The sequence below is a fragment of the Gouania willdenowi genome, chromosome 18 (assembly GCF_900634775.1).
Source record: "Gouania willdenowi chromosome 18, fGouWil2.1, whole genome shotgun sequence".
Taxonomy (NCBI): Eukaryota; Metazoa; Chordata; class Actinopteri; order Blenniiformes; family Gobiesocidae; genus Gouania; species Gouania willdenowi.
The window spans coordinates 19,284,899-19,310,193 of record NC_041061.1 but is presented as its reverse complement, the minus strand read 5'-3'; the positions used below and the strand labels follow the sequence as shown (position 1 = coordinate 19,310,193).

The window sequence follows — 25,295 nt, the reverse complement described above, 5'->3', positions numbered from 1 at the left end:
AGAACATTAGGTAGAGGAGATCCTCCAAACAGCATGTCTATATGAAGGGTAGTTCCATCAACTAGAAAAAGAAGTCCTCATTACATCACATATAAATATTCAGAGTATCAGTCAGAATAAAAAGCGCATTAATCTACTCTATTACATAAGTCAAAGTTTCAGAGATTAATCTTTTTTCAATTTCATTTGATTTCTTTTTATTTATTCTGTCATGGTAAAGTTCACAATTTTTTTACAAAAAATATTAAACTTCATTACATTTTATTGGATTAAACAAAAGCTGATAAAGATGTGGAGCAGACATTTTCTGAGACATCAGTGGGAAATTTTGGTTTTGTACAGCAGCAGAATTAAATTGTTAGGTTATAATTTGTAACTCTAACAGCCACAGATCTATTATTTATCTTGTCAGTGAGCAAAGTTAAAACTATTAAGACAGCTGTCATTAACAAATCCACTTCTTTTCTTTTTTTTAAATAATTTGTATTAATGCTTTAGTATAGTATACAGTATACAGTATAGTCATGAATAAAAGACTTGCATTTTAAAATTGCTTTTTGTAAATCTATAGACTTAAATGAATAAATTTCTCATTGTAATTCATGAAGAAGCAGAATGTGTTTACACTTTATTTCATACAAACAAATCTCTAGCAAATTAAAAGTAAACATTACATTATTAATGATCAAAACAAATGCATCACTGCCTCTCTTAAATCATTCTTATTTTAACTTGTGTGTTGTTCACAGACACTAATTCATTGTTTACGTACAATAAGATATTTGGAGGTGGTTTGGTGCTGAATGGATTTGTTTAGTCTAAATTGCTCTTAAAGCATATATGTGGACTCTTTGTATGATTTTTTTCAGACCATATTTATTCTCTCTTAAACTGTGCCTTTGTCTAACAATTACAATATTAATTACATGTAAAAATGAAGAATGCATGATTGATTGAACTTAGACTTTTAAAGAATAAAAGAAAAGACAAGTTTTGTATTTTCTAAACTAATGTTAGTGCATATAATTGCTAAAAATGATATGAACTAAACTTATTTAAAGAACCATCCTGCTTCCTGTGTAGGGATTGGCACCTGCAGATCCTTATGATCCTGTACAGGATTAGTATGATGGAAGATTTGGGGGGAAAAAAGCACAAATATAATCAATAAAGATATATTTTATTGAATAACTAATCAATAAACCACATGCTCATTATCACAAAGATACATTGAATGATGCAAACATTAAACACAAACTCAAAAACCAAAATAAAATCCCATCAGTTTTTCTAAGTCAAGAAATACAAAAAAAATGTTTACAGGTAAATATTTCTGAGCAATAGGATTGTAAATATAAGATACATAACATGTGAAACAGTGCTGATTACAAAATAAGGATAATCAAAAGTATGAATCAAAGATAACTAATATTGAAAATCAAATATATTATTGACAATTCTCAGTTTAGTTTAATTTCAAATCAAGACCATCACTACAGTTTTACTAATAGTATTTTTCTTGTGTGGGAAGCTTTTATAAAATGTACAAATATATTACTAACCAAATAAGTCATTGGGCAGAATCTACAAAGAAATTTAGCATTTTCAAAATCTTGGACTACTTTGTCTACCAAACCAGACACACCTTAAAGTGGTAGAGCTCAGAGTCTAAATGACTCTTTAAGACTTTCTTCTGCCTGTTTGTATGAAACACTTTTCCAGCCATTTGGAATATCAGCAGGTTTTGCATCATATGCCGTCGCAAAGTCTTGATTGTACGTTGTCATGACATATTTCCAGTAGTCTGATGCCTCCTCACTCACATCTGGAGAAATTTTCCAGTCTGAGAAAATCTTCTTGTAATCCTTGTAAGGGTGAGGTTGGTCATTTGTTTGAGGGCAACGGAAACTTATATTACTGAACACCAAAGAAGAGCAGATGTCAGTGAGAAGTTTCTTTGTGTCATCCCATCTGTATCTACCCAGACCTTGTGGCCGATGCAAAGATGCCCAGTGTTCAGTGTGAGCTTTTCCTCCTGCATCGCAGGGCGTTGCACAGAACGGACACTGTTTACCACATCCAATCACTCTGGTGAAAAGCTCATTCTGGGGCTTCATGTGAAGATTCTCTAACTTAGTTCGGATGTTTGTGTTTTGGAACTTGACCTTCAAATTTTGTTTCATGTCCTTCAAACACTTTGTGAGTGAATCTACAAATTGTTCCTGGTTTGCATTATTCAGGATCATAAAAGCACCAAGAGCATCTTGGGAAATGACCAGTTTAGCTGCAAGTTCATGACACATATCTTCAACAAATGACTTCAAGTTTTCTTTTTTTTCCTTTAAGGACTTTTGAATGGCTTCATCGATGTCGTTGATGCTTGTTGCAAGAACTTGCTCCTCAAACTCATGAAGTTTGGAACTGCTTGAAAAATGTTTCTGTATTTGTTTGAGAATCCAGGTCTTGGTATAGATTTCATATTGTTTGGTGTAGCTGAAATAGTCTTGAAAATTTTTCTTTGAAAGTATATCCAGTAAAATTGAATACTGAAAGTTGATTCGTGTACTAAACTCCTGACATGTCAGCATCTCATCAGTGATATTGAGGCCCAGTACACGATTGACACGGTCTTCCACAGCAGGCTTCAGACACTGATCTACAAACTCTAAAGCCTTCTTCTGACACTGGTCCCGTTCATGGAAGACGTCTTTGAAATCTGCACAAAACTTTTTCTTGTTTTTCATCAAACATTTGTATGGATCATTGGTTTGAAGAAAACTTTGATGCAGTTCCTGAAATGTTCTGGCTGCAAATCCACAGATGTGCTGTTTCAGATAAACTTCAAACTCGATGTCTTTCTTAACGTCTTTGTCATTTTGAAGACTTTCATCAATGATGTTCAATATCTCCTGAATGTAGGCATCGTGGTAGTCACTTTTTTTGGCCATTTTCTCATTTATAGACATTGTGCAAGCTTCAATGATGCTGTCTGCTCTCTGTTGTAAATATATTTTGTCTTGTGCATTTCTAAATGTCTTTACTTTATCTGCAAAGTTCCACCAAGTTACTTCAGGTTTGTATTTGAATGGTTTCAGCCCACAATCTTCAAGTTTTTTCTGACTCAGCAGTGCATTTGCATGGCTCCCTTTGTGTGAAATATTATTTCTGAGGCAATGGGATACCTTGGTAAAAATATCTGTGGGTTTCAGTTCAGAAAATTGTATTTTTTCCAGAGTTTTCTTCCACATCTTGATAAATTCTTCATCCAGACGTTGATCAGTCATGTTGTGTTTATTCTTTCGACATTCATCAATCAGTGCACACACTGCTTTTTCAATTTCTTTGGTATGGTTTTCCTTAATCCGGTCAATTTCCACCATTCCCTGTCTGATGTTTGCTGCTGCTGAGAGCTGATAAAGGACAGAGTTTTGCAATTCTCGTTGAAGACTCTTTGCATTGTTTTCAAATTCTGCTCTATGTCCTTCCACCAGGTGGACATGACCTTCAGTTTGAGTGAAGTACTCTGTTAGGTTCTCCAGAAGTTTTTCTACCCAGTGGCTGAGCACTGTGATAGCTTCAGTTTTCAGACTTGAGTGTAATTCTTCCATCCCAGATGTTTGAGCTTTTGAATCAACATTTCCAAAGTTGGATATTTTTGTCTCTGCATTTGTGCCCCAGATGTACATTTCCTTTTTGAACTCCCATTCCCATTTGTTGAACTCTGTACAAAGTCTCATGTAGGCGTCGGCTACAAGGCTGTTTCTGAAGCTAAAGATGAAGTTTTCATGCTTTACTGCATTCCACAAGCTTCTTATCCACTCTTTGAAGTCTGTGATATCATTCTTTGAATAATTGCACTTTCCCAGGAGTTGGATGATATTTTTCTTTAGCTCATACACAGCTTCACTGTACCCTGCATTGACTGGAGCCATTGGTGGGTTTCCATTCCAGAGTCCAGGAATGTAGCAGTTCCCAGTGTCTGGATTGTAGTCCATCACATCAGTGAAGCTCTTGTTTTCTTCCTTTTTTTCCATTCTAGCTGCTGCCTGGGTCATCTCATCCAGCTGTTGTAGGAGCAGTTTCCGGTCTCGTATGTTCTTCTCATGGGCTGACACATCAGACACATTCTGGTGAACAAAGTGACATTTAGGCTTTTTTCCCACCTCCTTCATCCTGAGAAATGCATGCACCACTATTTGAAGGATGTCCTTCATTTCAGTTAAATTCTCCATTGCAATGTTTACAATGGTTAAATCACTCAGCCCCACAACAAGTGTAGCAAGCTCATTGTCGTGCTCATAGCTATTGTCTAGTTGTGCAAGCTCAGTTGACTTTAGGCCCTCAGTGTCAATGATCACAATGAAGTCACAGTTTAGGACTCTTTTAAACTCTTCATGGACTTTGATGAGCAACATGAAGGCTCCTCGAGTGCATCGACCACTGCTGACTGCAAACTGCACTCCAAACATGGTGTTAAGGAGAGTGGACTTTCCTGTGCTCTGAACTCCAAGTACTGTGACCACCAGGATCTTGTTCTTGGGAGAAACCATTTCATTCAGCTGAGAGAGAACATCACTGACCCATTGAAGGGGTATGTTGGATGCATCTCCATCCACAAGTTCAAGAGGAAATCCATCCAGTAACAACTGTGCACACAGTTCAGGTAAATTATTCAGTTGTTTTCTGGATAGATCTGTTTCTGGAAGGAACCGTGAAGCTTCGTAGATCTGACCCATTTCACGAAAAAAGTGTTCAATCCCCAATGAACTGTTGGTCAGTTGTTGGTCAAGTTGTTTAATCTCTTTGTTCTGGGAGCTCTTCAGTTTTTTTTTGTAGAGTTCCCTGAGTTCAGACAGTTTAATGCGAGACATATTATCAAGGTTTATCCTCATCCACTTCAGAAAGTAGTTCCTTTCTTTTTGCTGCAACGATAACGCATTGATAAAGCATGTCAAAGCATTTGACATGTTAATGGAGTTTTGTTTTTGTCGAAGTATTTCTTTCTTTTCCTTCAGGTCACTTTTATACTTTTCTATGTTTTCACATCCAAGCTTTCGAAGGCGAAAATCTTCTTTCTCTAGACTTGTCAGTTCCTTCCATATTTGACCTTGTAATGGAAGCTGCTCTTCTTTGAATATCAAAGGGTCTTGAATCTCTGCAGTGATGGCATTAGCATGTTGTTTTGCTGTTTGACACTCAGGAGAGTCTTCATCGACCCAGATTCCCAGTTCATCGGCAATGTCAGCCATCTGCTCAATACTCATCTTTCTCTTTGTCTTGGAAATCACCTCGCTGACTGCTTCCCTCAATAAATTAACAAAACTTACATCATTTACATCTTTGTTCCGAATGATGATGTTGCTTTTAGTCAGGCCTAACTTCCTTGTCACTTCTTTTAGAGCGCTGACATTAATCTGTTTGTTTGTATTGTTAACCACCAAAAAAATCTGGGCCTTGTGGGTTTGGGTTGACAGCAGATTACTGGTACATTTGGCATCTAACTTGTCAAGAAAAACAAAAACTGCTGCAGATGTTTGACACAAAAATGCATATTGTGTTTCAAAAGATTCAATGTCTCCACGAAGGTTAGCCACAGCCACTGGTTGACTGAAAATATCAATGTTTTTGTTGCCACAAGGAAGGTACCAAGTAATTTCAGTCAACCCGTTGGATATTCTTCGTGGACTGTCACCACATTCCATGTTGTGGTGAACAAAGATGTCATGGTACTGCTGTGAGTTACTCAGCAGCTTGTTCAGGGTCTCTGACTTTGACATGGAGCACTCACCCAGTCTCACAAAGGAGACCATTGGTAGATTAGAGAGGACTATTCTTTCTTCAGTGAAACCCTTGGACTCTGAAAGAGCTTCAGGTCTATACTGCTTTACAATGTCTCTCATAGCCCACAGCATCAATGTGAACTGTTGACTGTCACAACTGGGAAGCAGCAGAGGCACAGAAAACTGACACATTGACATTTTTTGTGCCGTTTGCTGCTGAACAAACCCATCAGAACACAGAAAGAGAGCAGTGATCACATCTAGAGGATTTACCATGTCTTCTGAATTAGAGATTTCAAGCAAGTTTTCAAAATCAACTTCTGTGGTCTTTGAAGCATCATCACTGTTGGATCTGAACTGTTTCACATGTTTTATAGTCCTTGCTGTCACATTAACCATCATTAATTTCTTCATAAAATACCATGGAAGGTCTGATTTACTTTTGTCTGGTTCTTCGTTTAATGTCTTGTCATCAATTTGAAGTATTCTGCTGAGTGATAGCTTCTCTTTGCTGTGCTGTTCCAAACCAAGATCCTTCATAACGTTCATCAGGTTTGTCTCTAGAAATAAAACAAATATGAGGTTATAATATGTACATTTTAACTAATGTTTCTTCTACCTAAAGAGTAACTATACATCAAACCCACTTTTTTTTAAGATGAATACATATACATTTGGGTATTAAGTAGTGCTGTTTTTTAATCCTTTTCCAAATCTTCACATTTACTAAAAGTATTTTAATATAGCGTATTTACTTGTAAAATGTCAGTCACTGCCCTCTGAGGGTTGAATTTTGCTATTGGCTGAGACTGAATATTGTGACCATCGTGTGTCACCAACTTTCACTGTTGGCCCCGCCCCTCCTATAAAAGCCAAGAGGAAGGAAGAGGGTTTCCTCCAATCACAGCCCACAGTGAGCATGAATTTACAGCCCTAATGCGGAACCCCACTGCTCCTTGTAAAGCAGCCCGTTTCAGCAGTAATGTTTTTGACTTTGTGCTTCTATAAAGCACAGTCTTCTCATTCAATGAAAAAAAAAAATATCTTGATACCCAGTAATAAATGTGACCAACGATGCCTGGTCTGTTTGTAATCTTTATTTACTATCGTAATTTTCAGCATTCTGTGATGTCAGATGAACTCTCAGTTTGCAAACAATATGTCCAAAGCACACAATGGTTCATTTCTAGAGAAGTAAACTTAAAAAATGGTTACCCTTAATGCTCATATGAATCTAAGCACAAGTTGTAGATAGAAAATTCACTTGAAATTTAACTTGTTACAGAATTTGTCACAACATCTTTCTGTGACTACCATTATGAATAGGTGTTGTGACTAATTCTGTACCGAACGTAATAAAAACAATTATCGCAAAGAGGGCATTCCATGTCTTAGGCACACTGAACATTTTTTGTTTGATCAGATTAATACTTTTTGTGATATCGCCAATTTACTGTACTGAGGGGGTATATGTGAATTTCTAAATTTTCTTCCATTTTCAGCTTCTAATGTCTCAGGAACTACACCACATATGAAACTGAAATTTTGGATAGTAATAGATCTCTGAGAATATACAATGTGCTTAGTATCAGTAGCTAATCAGTTTAGGTGATAAATTACACTCACTATGAATTGTTTTAGATAAATTTGTGTCTTTAGTTTGATGATGTCCAATAGAGTTACTGTTATGTGAAAGTCTTGATAGATTTAGCTTCTGTGTGAATATTATTTAATTCTAAAACAGGGAAAGTTTAGATTTAATTTTATTTATTTATTACATTGAAATGAAAAAAATTTAAATGTAGACAATTCTGCATTTTTAAACTGAATAAAACCAAGCTGACCTTTAACATCTGTAGTAATGACTTGACTGTCAGCATCACTGGTAGAAGATGGAGGTAAAAGAGGATCCTTTAGGTCTTCAACATGAAGATTAGCAGATGAATCTCTAGGACCGACTCCCTTCATAGATGGGACACAAAATTACCTTTTATACAGTGAGCAATCTGGTAACATTTTGTAACATGTTTAAAGAAGCTGTTTACCTCTGTTGTAGCATGGAATTGGGCCTTTGAACCTTCATCCTTATCTGAACATAAGAGAAAAATCATAATTAAAACCCATTGAAAAATCGGCACCAGGGCCAATTTTTTTCATAAGGTGTAATCTGGATAAAAATTATTTGAAAAACTTTTTTGCTGTCAGATTTTCAGTTTTGTCCTTGATAGATAGAATGATCCAATCTGAAAAGCCTTTGAAAAGCCTTTTCAGATTGGATCATTCTATCCATATACCACAAGATCAGAATTACAGAATCAAAATTACCTGTTGTGTTTACATTATAAGGACACCAAACACTGTTCAACAACCAGTACAGATTAAAGTTAAGACATTCTGCATGTTTAAACTGAATAAAAGAAGCTGACCTTTAATATCTGCAGTATTCTCTTCATTGTCATTATCACAGGTAAATGACTGAGGTAAAAAAGGATTATTTTGGTCTTCAGAGTCCAAGTTAGCAGAAGAATCTCCAGCACAGATTACATTTTATAGATAGTATAGATTACATTTATTTTTTTTTTTTTTTTTTTTTACATTGACACGAAAAAAAACCTTTAAAAATGTGTGTTTGTATTGACTAGTACAGTGCCCGTCGGAAGTATGCATTTATGTGGGAGCATAAGGAGTATAATTGCATATTTTTGTATCTTTCTGTTGTGTTTTTGTGCATTGTGCCCATCTGAAGTATGTATTCATGTGGGAGCATAAGGGGTATATTTGCGGTTGCAAAATGTGGGTGCAATTTTCCTGGTTTAATTCTATGGGACATGTGGATGACTTCATCACTTTTATATTTTTTTGTATGGTGTATTTTTCTGTAACGTATGTTTTTGGGAGTCATGTGTATTTGTGTATCTTTCTGTTGTCTTTTTGTGCATAAATGTTTGCTGTTTTTTTATTTAAATTTATTTTGTAATGTATGTTTTTTTGGAGTCGTGTGTTTTTGTATAATTATTGTTTTTGTTGCTATTGTAGTGTGAATCAGGAGTAATTTTGTGTATTTTTCTGTAAATGCATGTTGATTTGAAGTCGAGTACAGTGCCCGTCGGAAGTATGTATTCATATAGTGGGAGCTTAAGAAGAGTTGTCAATTATGGGCATAATAATAACATACTCTGTAGCTTGTGTTTTTGGAGCCTTTTGTATATTTTTGTGCATTTCTGTTTTGTTTTTTTTATTATTATTATTATTATTCGTTTATTTGATATGGACATGACATAACTGCATTGGACAAACCAGATACATTGTTTTCAGTGTTATAGCAAAACTGCTAATTTGCAACACCTGTCCATAGGAGGCAACACATTTCACAATACACAATGCAATACAATACACATTACACTATTTAAAAAGGTAAACAATACACATCAGGATACATTTCATAAAGCGTTACCATGTGAGCAGCTTTGACTTGACTTCAGCCATTGTTTCAGACCTCTGTAAAAACTGTTCATGTCAGTCTGCAGTTTTAAATCAGTGGGCAGAGAGTTCCACAGGCTGGATCCATTAAAAGAGAAACTGGACTGTCCAAAAGATTTTGTAAATTTTGGGAGAACACAGTCCCCACTGACCGAGGCTCTGGTGTTTGGTCTACGGGAGTCCTGACGCCGAACAATGAGAGCTGAAAACAGCGGCGACACATGACTGTTCAAACATTTAAAGACCAATTTCAGAGTACTAAAATTTATAAAATTTTCGAAAGTAAAAAGATTATGTCTATGAATGATGTCACAGTGATGCCATCTCATAGGTTTTCTATCAAATACCTTGACTGCCTGTTTGTACAATGAAACAACTGGCTTGAGTGTGGACGGGAAGGTTTGTGACCAGGATGTGATGCAGTAGGACAGATGTGAAAAAATCATTGCATGCATGTATAGCAGGGCGGCCTGATGGGACAGATCCCTCCTGATAAAACGAAAACAGTTCAAGTTGGATTTGACCTTTTTACACACATTTTTGACTTGACTTTGAAATTTAAGGTTGTTATCAATAATAATTCCAAGATATTTGTTCTCTTTTACTACTTGTATGATTTCATTGTTTATGCTGACTTCAAAGGTGCTGTTAGAGGGTCTTGTTTTAATTTAGAAACAGACAGCAACGGTTTTCTTCACATTTAAGGTTAGGTGAGACAGCTCGAGCCATTTAGAGATGTTTACTAGGGCAAGTATCAACTGCTGCGCTGCCAGAGCTGGAGTTTTAGCAGACAGATGGATTACTGTATCATCTGCGTACAGCTGGCAGTTGACGCCTTGGCAGCTATCAGGGAGGTCATTGATGTACATTGTGAACAACAATGGCCCCAGTACTGATCCTTGAGGAACCCCCATGTTGTTAGGGAAGAGAGCTGACATCACCCCATTAACCTTAACGCACTGCTGTCTTCCCTCCAAATATGATTTTAACCATGCTAAAGAGCTTGGTGACATTTTAAAGAGCTGGAGTTTGTTAAACAGAACGCTGTGATCCACAGTGTCAAAGGCTTTTTTTAGGTCTAGAAATACTGCACTGACTACTTGCCCTTTGTCTAGAGGCCCTTTGATCTTCTCTAGCAGGAAACAGTTAGCTGTTTCGGTGCTGTATTTGCGCCTAAAACCAAATTGTTGAGGATGCAGCAGCTGGTTTGACTCAAGATGTTCAATGAGTTGTTCTGCAATTACCTTTTCCAGGATTTTAGACACAACAGGGAGAATGGCAATAGGCCTGTAGTTGTTGGGTGTGTCCTTTTCGCCTGACTTGTGGATCGGTGTTATTACAGCGGGCTTCCAGCACTGTGGGAATGTATTTGACCTGATTGAGAGATTAACTAAATATGTAACTGGTTGTAGCAGACTGTCCTGATGTTTTTTAATCAAGGTCATACTTAAGTTATGGATGTCTTTTGCCGCGGAGTTGTTCATATTTGTAATTATCTTTTTAACTTTATCAGAAGAGACCTCTTGGATTTTAAAAAGGCTTGCATTAACTAAGTTAACATCTTCAACACGTCACCTTGTTTTTAAATGTTCTTGCTAGTTCATGCACAGAGTCTATAAAAAAATTATTAAAAACATTTGCCATTGACTCATTGTTATTGACAAGAGTGCCATCCACTTTGATGGAATCTATCATTACGTGCTTTTTCTTTGCAGGGTTGGTTAAGTAGTTTATGTGTTGCCACAGTGTGGCGCTACAACCGTTAGCCTCTTCTATCTTTTTAGTAAAGTAGTCAGTTTTGGCTTTACGTAGATTGCTTATGACTTGGTTTCTAAGTGTGGTATAAATTTGATGATCCGTGCCGTTTCTAGACTTCAGAGACTTTTTACGTGCAGTGTCACGTTTTTTCATTATATGCCAAATATCGTCGTTAAACCATGGGAGGGAATGTTTTTTTGGTTTACTTGTCCATGTTTTAGTAAACTGTTTTACCATATTACTCAGTGTAGTGACAAAGATATTAGCACCTTGGTTCATATTGGACTCTTTCATAACATTATCCCAGTTTAACTGGTTCAGTTCTTCTTCAAAGATATTTAGTTTTGCTTTTGGAATTCCTGTTTTCTGTATTTTTGTTTCTTGGTTATTTCTTGGTTATTTTTTTGTGTACTTCCTGTATAAATATTGTTTAGTTTTTTGTTTTACGTCATTTGTGTGTTTTTTTTATATAATTATTGTTTTTTGTTGCATTTGTCGTGTGATTCTGGAGTTTTAGTGTAGTTTTTTGCATGTCTGTTGTCTTTTGTGTATTTTTTGTTTAAATATTAAGTTTTGTGTATTTTGAGTCATTTTCATATTTTTGTTGTTTGGTGTGTGTTTGGGGGGGGGATCCATTCTAAATTCATGCGCACCAGTCCTTCCACGTGTACCTGCCTAACTTTCACTAAACTTCTCCATTGTCAGTAGTTAGATGTAGTGGCAGGTGTGTCATGAGAGAAGCTGCAGTAATCAGGTGACCTTCACTATGTAGTGACATGTAAACACTTAGATCTGACTCAGAGTGTTACACTACACTCACTACCACCCTATGGACGGGTGTCGTGACACAGACTGTAACCGGACTAAATGGTGGTCCGTTATTCACTCAACACTCACATACCTGCACGCATGTCACGTAGACGGTGATCGATAGTGAAGTCCACCTGGTGTGTGTGTGTGTGTGTGTGTGTGTGTGTGTGTGTGTGTGAGAGAGAGGGACTCCACCTGAAACTCTAATCTCCTCCGCAAAAAAATGTGCAGCTTTCAACACAGCAGCCATTGCCGTCAATAACTTCCGGGTGAGGTCTGTCCGGACGGTCAAACGAACATGAAAATAAACGTTTCGGAATGTCATCACCAAATAAAGAACAGTAAAAATAAGTATGTTTCCTCAAAAGAGAAGTCCACGGAAGCTCACTACCACACTACGGACGTGTGTCGTGACACAGACTGTAACCGGACTAAATGGTGGTCCGTTATGCAACTTCCGGGTGAGGTCCGTCCGGTCTAAATAACGAACGGTTAAACTAACATGAAAATAAACGTTTCGAAATGTCATCACCAAATAAATAACAGTAAAAAAAGTATTTTTCCTCAAAAGAGAAAAGAGGACTCCACGGGAGCTCACGCACGCACCGGAAGTGAGCTGTGCTGTGAAATAGATGGTGCGCTAGCGCCCCCTCACGCCCTGAGGTCAAAAGTTGAATAGGTTTCATTTCGGGGCCGTTCAGAAGTGAAATAAAATTAAAATAAACATTTTGAAATGACCAAATTACTCCAAAATAACAGATACACACACTCGGGGTATTTGGAACCCATCGACCGAGTTTCAGGTCGAACTGGCACCGCGTCTGGGAGATATTTGCCCCACACACACATCCACACACACACACATCCCCACAGACGTCCCTTGCTTTTTAGTTAGATGTTAGTGACACTGTTTAAAAAGCACACAGTGCTGCTTTGTGGCCTGTGTGATGTTTGCACATTCATGGCTGAACAGTGACATCTATTGGATCTGGGAGGTAACATCAGTTACAGTTTCAGTGAGTTTGTCAACATGTCCTTCAGAAAATAAACCTGTGACTGTAAAGTACGTCATTGTGATCCTGATCTATAATAAATAATGCACAGACATTACAGCCTGCTGTGTCTCACTTGATAGGAAACCAAATATTTAACAACCACTGCAAATTAAATGTAGACAATTCTGCATGTTTAAACTAAGCTGACCTTTAACATCTGTAGCAATAACTTGATTGTCAGCATCACTGGTAGAAGATGGAGGTAAAAGAGGATCATTTGGGTCTTCAACATGAAGATTAGCAGATGAATCTCCAGTGCTGAATCCCTTCAGAGATGTGACAAAATTACCTTTTATACAGTGAGAAAACTGGTAACATTTTGTAACATGTTTAAAAAAGCTGTTTACCTCTGTTGTAGCATGGAATTGGGCCTTTGAACCTTCATCCTTATCTGAACATAAGAGAAATTTCATAATTAAAACCCACTGAAAAGTCTGCACCAGGGCTAAGTTTTTTAAAAGGTGTAATCTGGATAAAAATGATCTGGCTTTGAAAATCCCCCTTTTTTTTTGCTATCCCAGATTTTAAGTTTTGTCCTAGGTTTTTCAAAGGCTTTTCAGATACAATCATTCTATCCATATACCACAAGATCAGGATTACAGAACCAAGATTATCTGTTGTGTTTACGTTATTATGACACCAAACACTGTTCAACAACCAGTACAGATTAAAGTTAAGAAATCCTTCATGTTTAAACTGAATAAAAGAAGTTGACCTTTAATATCTGCAGTATTCTCTTGATTGACAGTATCACAGGTAAATGACTGAGGTAATAAAGGATCCTTTTGGTCTTCAGAGTCAAAATTAGCAGAAGAATCTCCAGCATCGACTTCCTTCAGAGACGTGTGACAAAAATGTATTGAATTATCTTCCATACAGTGAGAAAAAAGGCAACAGTTTGTAACATGTTAAAATATGATATTTACCTCTGTTTTGTTGGGAGGGTTGAAAGTCACATTTTCAATGTTTTCTGAACATAAAATAAGAAAATATTGATCAAATATCCTTAAACTGTCCAAAGATCCAACAACTGATTTCTATCTTCTAGGTAATCAGTGGCCAATCAGATCAGGTGATAAATTACACTCACTATAAATTGTTGAAAAAAAATAAATGTTTGTCTTTAGTTTGATGATGTACAATGGAGTTACTGTTATGTGAAAGTCTTAATAGATTTTGTGTCTGTGTGAATATTATTTACGTATTTCTAAGAAGATGTTCATGTTCAGAATCAGGATAATTCCACTTGTAATAAATGGACAAAATCATTTTCTTTCAATGTGTTCAGTTGTGCTGGGCTGAACATGACATGATCCATCTCAAGGAAACATTATATTAACTAATGAAAATAAAAAGAAGACGAACAAACTTTAGAAAACTTTAAAAATGTGTTTGTATTGATGTCAGTGACACTGTTTAAAAAGCACATAGTGCTGCTTTGTGGCCTGCTGTCTTGTTTAAAAAAAAAAAAAAAAAAATTAACAACTGCTGCAAATTAAAGTTAGACATTTCTGCATGTTTAAAACAGAGCTGACCTTTAACAACTGTAGAAATATTTTGACTGTCTGCATCATTGGTAGAAGATGGAGGTAAAACAGGATCCTTTGAGTCTTCAACATGAAGATTAGCAGAAGAATCTCCAGTGCTTTTTCCCTTCATTGATGTGTGATACCACCAGGCACAGGCAAAGGCTCCAGCCATCCACCACCAGGCCCAGGTTACAGCTATCCACAACCAGGCCCAGGCTACAGCCATCCACCACCAGGACCAGGTTTCAGTCATCCAAGACCATGGGCCCAAAGAAAACCCCTGCAATGAAAGAGTTGGATGAGAGAAGAAAAATGCTTAAATTTTTTTCAGATGATACAGTATGTCTGTAACAAAGAATGAACAAAAGCAGTTAATTGAACTAATGGATCAGGGCTGAAACAATGGAGATGAGCCCAGTGAAATGGAAGTTAACTCTAATGAACAAGTGGCAGCCTTCTTGGTGCCCAGAGGGATGCCTCTGGCACACCACCCTCTTCCAAGGAATAAGGACAACAACACGTCTGCTATGGTTTTGCGATTATTCAACAGGAATAAAAAAAAAAAATTACCTGCTTAAACATGGAAGGAAGCTGAACGGGACAAATTTTTTTGAATGACCACTTGAGATGAAATGCTGAAATTGCATGAAAAGCCAGATACCTGAGGAAACATTGTCAGCTTGGAAATTTGGAACTTCACTCATTTGACCCCAATTGTTATAATGTACAGGACTTTGAAAGTATTATTGATCCTGATATGAAGTTTTTCATTTATAATGTTATCAACTGTTATTATACAGAAGATCTGTGTGAAAGTAGAAATAAAACTTTTTTCAATCATTTATACACCGTTGTAGGATTGTTGCTATTACTGAAACCTGGATTAAAGATGCAGTTCTTACCTTTTATAAAAGTGACTTTTTGTCATATTTGCTGAAGCTGTCACTATGTAAGGAAGGTCTTACATAAAACTAGTAGTTTGTGTGAAAAAACAGGCTCATTGAGGCTCGCCTGCTGCTCCTGCTGCCATTGGCAGATTGCCAGAATGCACTGTGACCGAGGAAAAAGAACCAATCAAAACCAGGATTGTTTGATGGACTGTCTGACAGCTGTTGCTCACAGCCCCCTTTCGCCATGGCCAAAACACAGCAATGCTCATAGCAAGGTAGTGCCTGGAGCGCTGTCTTTTTTTACAGTGTATGGTCTGGAGGAGTAGAAGTAGGAATTGGTGACTTTTCAGCTTGAAAGGTAATTACTGCTGCTTGATTTACTTTGTTTGATTTGTGATTGTTACACTACAACTCTGTAGTGCATGTGTTGTTTGTATACGCACTGCTCTCACTGCAACCTCCATGTGGGCTGCTGTGAGTAACACTGTGTTGTTGTTGCTGCTGCTGCTAATAGATTGGTTTGTGCACATTGAGAGAGAGAAGCGCTGCAGTAATAGGCTTTTAAAAATACATTATATATTACTGTGATGTTGCTGTTGGGCTAATGTTAGCTTGTTAGCTCCTCTGAGGGAGGGACTTTGGAAGCAGGGCAAAAGAGCGGCGGGGAAGGAGGGATCTGAAAGTTATGGACTACACCTTTAATCTGAATAAGGATGTGAATTTAGAACTCCAGGATTTTTTACTTTCATTTAGATCGGCAAAACAAGAATGGTGGAGGTGTCGCTCTTTATGGGGTCTATTCTCCCGTCTGGACTTAAGCGCTTTTTTGCGTGCCTGCAGTTATGCACCTCTCTCCTGTGCATATTCTCCCGACTAGGTTCCTGAAATGCCCACCATGCGTAAATTCACCAAAAAGCGGTCTGAAGCAAAGGAGGCGGGCTGGGGCATGATGTCATGTTTTTGGGGCTGTCTGGAAATCACGGAACATGGAGTTTTCCCAACGCTTATAAATGTCATTAACATACGTAAAAATGATAAGTACACTTTGATTTTGAAACACCTTCATTGATAAACAATGCAACAGGTTGATTTGATCAGATTATTGATCAGATTATAGCACTGTGAAGATCGGCTGCATTCTGCCTTAAAATATCTCCTTTTCCCCCTCAGACTACGACAAATTTACATTTGTTTTGTTGAAAGCATGATTTCATTAACTTTTTCCATCCCTACATTCAGAAATGATCAGCCCATCAGCATCATCTGTTACCAATACGGTATCTGCTTCAAAGCATGATACGCTGCAGGTTCCAGAAAATAACCTTGCAGAGTGTCCTGAGATGTTGGCAGTTAAACAAAATCATTGGCTTCCTATGTAATATAGTTTTAAATATAAATTGTTTAATGCTTTGTGGAGCTGATGTGAGCGAGTTCAAGTTGAGCCTCATTTAATAATGTGTGAGAACAGTTTCTAGTATCCATCCTCTCATGTGCATTTCACCAACCTCCACATATGACAGCTTGTTTCATTAAAATTTACTCTGTAGAAGATCAAACTGTGGCTTAATGTTGGACATAATATGAAAATAGTTGGACATCACCGTGGCAACGTGGACAGAAGTCTGCGTCTGTCAGAGTTTTAATTAATCAAGCAGCAGCAGTAGGTGAGGCACAACTCGGATGATCACAGCTGCAGCTCCACAGTCCGTGTGGCTTAAAACGCACTACTTAATTCTTGAACCGTGACAGATGGCATTGTCTGAATTCGAACTGTAAATCCCGTCCCCCACTCTGATAATCCCTCTCAGTCTCCTCCTCTCATGGAAGTGCCTGAAATCATGCACAAGAGCTGAACGTGCACGACCGGTAAAACACGTCGCTACGCAAAAGGATGCACACAAAATATAGGAAAATGGAACATTAAATTATCTGTTGAGAAGGAAAACAGCCACTTGTGCGTCCAAAGTTAGGAATATTTGTTGATTTATCCAAGGCATTTGACACTATAGATCATGAAATTCTACTCAGGAAATTGGAGCGGTATGGTGTCAGAGGTATGGCTTTGGATTGGGCGCAGAGCTTTTTGAGTAAAAGAAAGCGATTCTTTAGTTTCGAGGCATATTGTTCAACTTCATTAAATGTTACTTGTGGAGTTCCCCAGGGATCTGTATTGGGTCCAAAACTGATTATTCTCTACATTAATGATTTATGTAAAGTGTCTACATTATTGAAACTGACACTGTTTGCTGATGACACAAATCTTTTTTGTCCCGGCTCTGATCTACAACAATTAATAAGTGATGTTACAAATGATTTCAGTAAAATAAGAACCTGGTTTTCTATCAACAAACTGTCCTTTAATATGGACAAAATAATTATGTTTTTTGGAAACAGGCCAAAAAATGTTGAAATTTGGGTTTCTCTTAATGGAAAAAACATTAAACAAGTAAACAAAACTAAATGCGACGTTATACTAGACAACAAATTATTTGGCAACCACATATCAAATATGTTCAAAAAAAGATTTCAAAAGGTACAGCTGTACTCAACAGACATGTTTTAAATTATAGCGCACACCACACACTTTATTGTTAATAGTACTACCATATCTCACTTACTGTGCAGAAGTTTGGGGAAATAACTACAAAACAAGATAACAACCATTAGTTTTACTTAAAAAACGAGCAATACATTACATCCATAATACAGCATATTTGGAACACAAGGAGCCACTATGCAATAAATCTAAATTACTATTAGCAAAAACTGTAGCTTTTCAAACAAATCAAATATCATTTAAAGCACAACAAAAACTTCTCCCTAAAAATATTCTGAAACTTTTAATTGAAAAAGCTGTATAACTGTAACTTAAGAGACAAAATGAACTTTCAGTCACTACACACACAGACAACAAAAAAAGCTTGTGTGTGTCAGTAAGTGGTACCAGGTTGTGGAACAGTTTGTGTTGAAATAAAAACATGTCTGAATTTAAAGCAATTTAAACATAAATACATAAAATGTATCTTCTCTAAGCACAAGTGTTAAAGGGATGAAATTGTAAATAGGTGTTTATATACAGTACTTGTGTATGTTGGACAGATGAATGTATAGTGGATCACATGAATTGTATAATTATACAGATATATACCAATAAATTACGTGTGTGTGTATTATTTAAGTATATTTAGAGTGTAAATAGTTGTATAAGAAATGTATATGTATAGTACTAGATATTACAATAGTCGTATATATATATATATATATATATATATATATATATATATATACACTTCCTCCTACTACTTTTCAAACATGTATAGGCTTCATGAGCAGGATTTTTGTACCATTTGTTTTCTCTTTGCCTTGTTTGATTCATTTTCATTTAAAGAAATAAAAAAATGTAAGTTCTATTTTTTTTTCATTGTGAGAAACACTGCTGTTGGGAATAAAATTAAATCAATTCAAACACAATTATATAGAAAACCTTTTATACAGGGCAAAAACTTTTGTAACATGTTTAAAAAAAGCTGTTTACCTCTGTTGTAGCAGGGAATCGGGCTGTTGAACCTTCATCCTTATCTGAACATAAGAGAAAAATCATAAATAAAACCGTTTGAAAATCTGCACCAGAGCCATTTTTTTCAAAAAGTGTAATCTGGATAAAAATTATCCGGTTTTGAAAATCCCCCTTTTTTTGCTATCTCAGATTTTTAGTGATTTTGTGGATTTTGTCCGAGGTTTTTCAAAGGCTTTTCAGATACGATCATTCTATCCAGATACCACAAGGCAATAAACTCGCGACTGTGAAGTACGTTGTTGTGAGTCTGATCTATAATAAATAATACACAGACATTACAGCCTGCTGTGTCTCACTTGATAGAAAACCAAATATTTAACAACCACTGCAAATTAAATGTAGACAATTCTGAATGTTTAAACTGAATAAAACCAAGCTGACCTTTAACATCTGTAGCAATGAGTTGACTGTCAGCATCACTGGTAGAAGATGGAGGTAAAAGAGGATCATCTGGGTGTTCAACATGAAGATTAGCAGAGGAATCTCCAGCGCTGACTCCCTTCATAGATGTGTGACACAAATATATAGAATTACCTTTTATACAGGGAGAAAACTGGTAACATTTTGTGACATGTTTAAAGAAGCTGTTTACCTCTGTTGTAGCAGGAACTTTGACAATTAAGCCTTCATTCTTATCTGAACATAAGAGAAAAATTATAATTATAATTAAAACCCAGTTTTTCAAAAACTGTAATCTGGATAAAAATATCTAGATTTTTAAAATACCCAGATTTTGTTTTTGCATGTTTTATTATTGCATTGAAATAAATAAATTCATTTTATTGCATTATCGTGACCATCACCAGCTGTTCCTAAGGACGGGTAAAAAGAACTTACTAAATGGAGAATATAAAAGAGAGGGCAGTGTTACATCTTGGTGAGGGGAAAGAAACAGGGAAGAGGGAGTTAGGATTGGTTGAGAGTCAATAATTGTGTTGAAAGTGTAATGTGATGCTGCAGTTGTGCAAATTGTGTTGTTGGGCGTAATCTATTAGGCCGTTCTGGCGACAAATGTAGAAAGCCAAGATTGTTGTTGGATCATTGTACATCTGCCTGTGGGAGTGGTGGCCCTGATAGGTTTTGGTTTTCTTTTCGCATTTAGTTTTCTCTAATAACTTCAGACACAACCCCTGCCTTGCCTGTCTGCCTCCTCCTTACCTCTGTGCTTTGGTCCTCGTCCCCCAAACTCCTTACCACATATCTGTGATTCTGATTCCTTTTTAATAAAAAAAGAAAGAAAAAAAAAGGGAGAGAAGAGGGAAAGGTGTTTCAGAGAGAAAAAAAAATAAATGTACATTTATGATAGAAAATACAACAGAATTTTTTTTTACCATTGTTGTGGTTGTAGCTCATCGTATTTATTTGGTTCTATTCAGCATTTCAGACCGCTTCTTTCTGAAAATAGCAGGAGATTAGCAATGACTAATTTATTTCAGTGTAAGGTTGCAGAAATTCAAAATGTCCTGATCAATTAATACAAACTTAAATGCAACAAGATACACAAACACGTTGCTGACACATTTTATAAAAAGAACCCATGATGAATTTATCTACACTATAATTCAAGGGAGGTGTGTGTGTGTGTGTGTGTGTGTGTGTGTGTGTGTGTGTGTGTGTGTGTGTGTGTGTGTGTGTGTGTGTGTGTGTGTGTGTGTGTGTGTGTGTGTGTGTGTGTGTGTGTGTGTGTGTGTGTGTGTGTGTGTGTGTGTGTGTGTGTGTGTGTGTGTGGAGCAAATATCCCCCCCGAGTGTGTGTATCTGTTATTTTGGAGTCATTTGGTCATTTCAAAATGTTTATTTTAATTATATTTCACTTCTGGACGGCCCCGAAATGAAACCTTCTCAGCTTTTGACCTCAGGGTGTGAGGGAGCGCTAGCGCACCATCTATATCTATTTCACTGCACAGCTCCTTACACGAGCAAGAGTCACGTGTGCGGCCACTCCTCCTCTGCCATGCTATTGCTTTTCAAACACGGGAGCTCTGAATCATTTGAGCCACTGGTGAGTCTTTTTGTTCCCATAACGCGCTGTTTCACGAGAGTCGATATTGACCTAAACCCGTTCAATACTCCATCTGGAAAACTGCAGATTCTCTGTGGTGCCGTGCATGGAAGTTAAGCTCTGACCACTCGGTTCGAAGGCAGAACATGATTTTTGTTTTTTTTTAAAAAGACAGCCGAATTGTAGGTAATACTTTAATTTACTTACTCACTCATGTAGTTTGGAGCTTTATGTTTTGTTTTGCGGACTTTGGTTGTTTTTCTGATTGGCGCCACAATCACCATGGAGTTTGGTTTTCAGCGTCTCTAACATTTCACAAACACACGGTATGTATTTATTTAATAGTTCTAATGTCGGCAGTTAAGAAAGCTAAGCTAAAGCTTATCACATGGTGCTGGAGGTAATACACGTAGACGCCGTATCGACTGCTGCAGCTCCAAAGGCGGAGCGATGAATGATGTGACTACATATTAGTCTTTCTTATTATTGTTTTATCTTATAGTTACTGGTATTCATTACATTATTTTGTTATTGCTGTTATTATTATTATTATTATTATTATTATTATTATTATTATTATTATTATTATTATTATTATTATTATATCGATTTCTATTATTACTATTTTCACTATTATTATATCCATCTAATCATACTACTACTGTATTCTTTAATTTTGTTTATTATTAATAGTTTTTAGCATATTATTTTGTTATTGCAATTATTACTATTAATATCATTATAACATTACTTTTATTACTATTACTACTTTCACTATTAATACTATATCCATATCATTGTATTATTAGCATTGCTATATTATCATCATATATATCATCATTGTATTATTAGCATTGCTATATTATCATATTACCTCATTTAATATTTTTTATCAACTGTCCCAGCCCTTTAGGTTAGTGTGATTGCTATGGCTTCCATAAACTGTGCAGATGTTGTCATTTATGTACATTTTCTTAAAACACAGAAATAGGAGGAACATATGTTGCAGTCTCTAAATAAAAAGAAAAAAACACAGAAATGATCATAGAGAGCTAAGTCTCCTCAGTGGCGGCTCCAGAGATTTATTACCGAGGGGTCTATGGGGGGCCGGATTGTTTATAGGAGGTGCTAGTAAATTCTGACACAACAAACACCAACAAATAATACCACAATAGATTATAAGCTGTATTGATCCCAGGCTAATATACTGTACAGTACATAAGGGTTTTGTGTTTTGCTTTACTTCAATCATCAAAACAATCATACAATTAACACAGTATTTATGTCCTCTAACCAAATAACATGACGGCACTAAACAAAAACAAACAGCAGCTGATCACCATCACTCCAAAACTAAATAGAAAAGGTTCCAGATCTTGTCCGACTTATGTTTCAGGTTGTAACTTGTAACATCATAAACCCATGATCACCATGCTGGATGTGATGGTTCCCATAGGCACACCGTGCGTCAGGTATGCCGGAGGTAGCCAGTGGCGCAGAGCAGCGGCACACTCTGGCGTGACCAGCACTCTTCGTGACACACAGGATTCAGCCCGCATGAGGCCACCCACAGCTGGAATTCTCTTACTGTATGTGGAGGCGATTGAGGCGGATTACAAGGATGGCAGATGCCATCAGCCTGAGTAACCAAAGACATAATCTGATCAAACAGATTTTCCTGATTGGAAAAGCTCCAAGCATGCCCTGAAAGCTTTCAACCGTTGTGCCGAGAGGCGTGTGGTGAAGGCACCAAGCGCAGGGACAGCCCCAGGAAAACAATTTCCTGTTCTGGGGACAACATGCTCTTTTTTTTGTTTATCACGAAGCCCAGATCAGACAGGTAACGTAACAGAACGCATGTGTGTGCTCTGACCTCCGCTTGTGTTAAAAACAGCCAATCTTCCAGATACGTGACCAAGTGGATGACCAGAGAGATGTATTCATTTTTCTATAAATTCATATTTTCAGGAAAGGGGGGTCCCAGACATTTAGAGGAGGGTCTTAAGACCCTGATTGCCCCCCTCCCACCGCCAGTGAGTTTTTTACATCAACAGCAGAGTTATCAACACCTTTAGAGATAATCAAATCCAAAGTGTGACCTTGAGTGTCGGACCAGACACCTTTTGTGTGAGACCAAAAGTGTCCTTTAAAGCATAGAGTTATTTGAAAGTATTATCCATGTTATTGTCACCATGAATATTAAAGTCACCTGTTATTATTAGTTGTATTCAGGGCTCACAACTGACCGTAGTTCAGCAAACTCATCTATGAATTCTCCAAAATATTATTCTACAAACAACTAAAAACAGAACGATTGAAACACCTTCAGTAAGATCGACAAATATTTAAAGGAGATAAAATCACCAAACGTTATTTCTTTGCATTGAAACATTGATTTAAAGATTACAGCAACTCCACCACCTTTCCTGCTAGTACGACACTTATTAAAATAAATAGTCTTGTGGTGCGCTCTCATTGAGAATAGTATTACTGTTACCATCGGACATACAACAGCTTTCAGTTAGTGTGCCTCAGTAAATCTGCCACTGTTTTGTGCTGTCAGTAGCTGTGTTTCCATTACCCTTGGAAATCAAAGGTTTTTACGCTTTCATGAGGAGGTTTTTCAGATGTTTCAATATTGAAATGTGTCGTAAAAGTGCTATGGGAACACTTTTTCCACAAATACACGTCACATGACGTGAGGTAGCTGGTCACCTGACCACTTTTTCATGATGCAGTACATGTAGACAGAAGAGGAGACCAGAACATTTCTTTGCATTATACTTTAAAATTATTACTGCCAGATTATACGTGAAACGACAAAAGAATTCAGAGTTTTATGAGGAGGTCGGTCTTTCTGCTGCAAAGTCTTTTGGGATGAGAACACGTTTCCACTGAAGGTTCAAAGCGCAATTATACTTTGTCGACATTTAGAAGTATCGCTTTTGCTTTGCGAAAATCTGCAATGGAAACCCAGCTAGTGTTATGTATGTTGCTGATAGCCATAGTCATAATAGAGTGGAGTCTCCTCAGGCAGAGACCTACAGTAGGTGTGTGCTATAAGTGTACAATGGTATCTGGCCTGCTTAGGGCAGTCTGACCACAACTGACGAGGACAATTCAAGGCCCTTCAGATCATCCAATTATACTGTATATATTAGATGTCAGTCCATCCAAATACACAAATTCAATGGAACTTTACAATATTTTTGAGGAAAAATATGTTTATCACATGACTACAGTAATTTTTAATCGCCAACCTTGCAATTGCTCACAAATGCAATTGCAACATCGTGATTCTATGGAGGGTCTGGAAATTAGGCAGTATAGCATTGAGAATAGTGATAAACAAAACAAACACAGACTTTCATGAGTAGAAATGTTTTGAGATAAGATATCAGAGAAACTCAAGATCTAGGACTATGTCTTGAAGGTAAAGAATTCATCTATGGCTCTAAAATATTCTGTTTTGCATCTCAAAAGCCCTAAATTCAAATATCTAAAAATGTACCTTAAAGAGAGAATTCCTCTGTGGTCAGTGGTCCTTTCATTGAAGAGGTTTCTGGTTGACTCTACATTATAAAACAACAATGTTATTGCTGGTTGTTGGAGACAATAATGAACTGTGTGACTGAAGTTGTGTGTAATAAATATATTCCTGTGTGGGCGGAGACAAATGTCAGACCCAGCTGTCAGCCAATACTGTCATAAGGTAGATTTAAAAAAAAAAAAAAAAAAACTATATACGATGATCAGGTCTGAGGTTGATTTTTTGTGTGCTCTCCTTTGATAGTAAATAATGAGTAGATAGACAGTTGTCCTATTTGTAAAAACATCATCCTTCCCTGACTTTCTTTTGTTCACCATGTATTAGGTTCATAAAAATATAAAAGTTTAACCTTTTGTATATTTTGTATGTTTTGAGCCCTATTGAAGTTATCGTCAATAGGGCTCATACTCCCATACTTTAAAGACCCCAGGACTAGATGATAACTAACCATGCTGGTTAATCAGTTAAAAGTCAATAACTAGTCCCTAGACCTCACTGGGTTTCAATAGAGTTTTCTGGATTTCATGCTTCACCTCACTCAACTAAAAGTTGGTTGTTTTTATATTGTCTCTGTGTATGGACAGATTACATCTCCAGGAACTATGAAAATGTCAAAACGATCTTCAAAAAATGCCACCATGAACAGGTTGAGCAAAGCATGTCTGCTTTTTTATCGTAGACTGCTGGACTAGATGAAGAACAACTGATCATTTTATCTCCTTGATTTGGATCGGTTTGCGTTCAGACCGCAGTTTGTACATTGGCTATACTTGTAAATACCTGTATGCTTATATGTTCATGTATATTTATATACATATTTATATCTTATGTTAGTATAATCATTGTTTTTGACTCATTGTTTTTG

The 25,295-nt window shown here is 36.8% G+C and overlaps 2 protein-coding genes across 5 annotated transcripts in view; both read right to left on the bottom strand.

The window, feature by feature from the left end:
* LOC114480636 (interferon-induced very large GTPase 1-like) overlaps positions 1–25,295 on the bottom strand; it is a 691,281-nt gene that overhangs the window by 439,310 nt on the left and 226,676 nt on the right. For 2 of the 4 annotated variants that reach the window (XM_028474951.1, XM_028474955.1), the window contains exons 22-29: positions 19,261–19,378; positions 18,838–18,881; positions 14,419–14,692; positions 13,810–13,853; positions 13,599–13,716; positions 13,231–13,274; positions 13,032–13,149; positions 7,826–7,869 (exon numbers count right to left, since the gene is read on the bottom strand). In XM_028474951.1, coding sequence (XP_028330752.1) covers positions 7,826–7,869; positions 13,032–13,149; positions 13,231–13,274; positions 13,599–13,716; positions 13,810–13,853; positions 14,419–14,692; positions 18,838–18,881; positions 19,261–19,378 — 804 coding nt within the window. The remainder of the gene's footprint in view (positions 1–7,825; positions 7,870–13,031; positions 13,150–13,230; positions 13,275–13,598; positions 13,717–13,809; positions 13,854–14,418; positions 14,693–18,837; positions 18,882–19,260; positions 19,379–25,295) is intronic. The other 2 variants (XM_028474953.1, XM_028474952.1) reach the window with 1 other exon arrangement.
* LOC114480637 (interferon-induced very large GTPase 1-like) overlaps positions 1,162–25,295 on the bottom strand; it is a 175,055-nt gene continuing 150,921 nt past the window's right edge. The window contains exons 8-9 of the mRNA XM_028474956.1: positions 19,378–19,399; positions 1,162–6,340 (exon numbers count right to left, since the gene is read on the bottom strand). Of these exons, the coding sequence (XP_028330757.1) occupies positions 1,662–6,340; positions 19,378–19,399 (4,701 nt within the window). The 3' untranslated portion in view covers positions 1,162–1,661. The remainder of the gene's footprint in view (positions 6,341–19,377; positions 19,400–25,295) is intronic.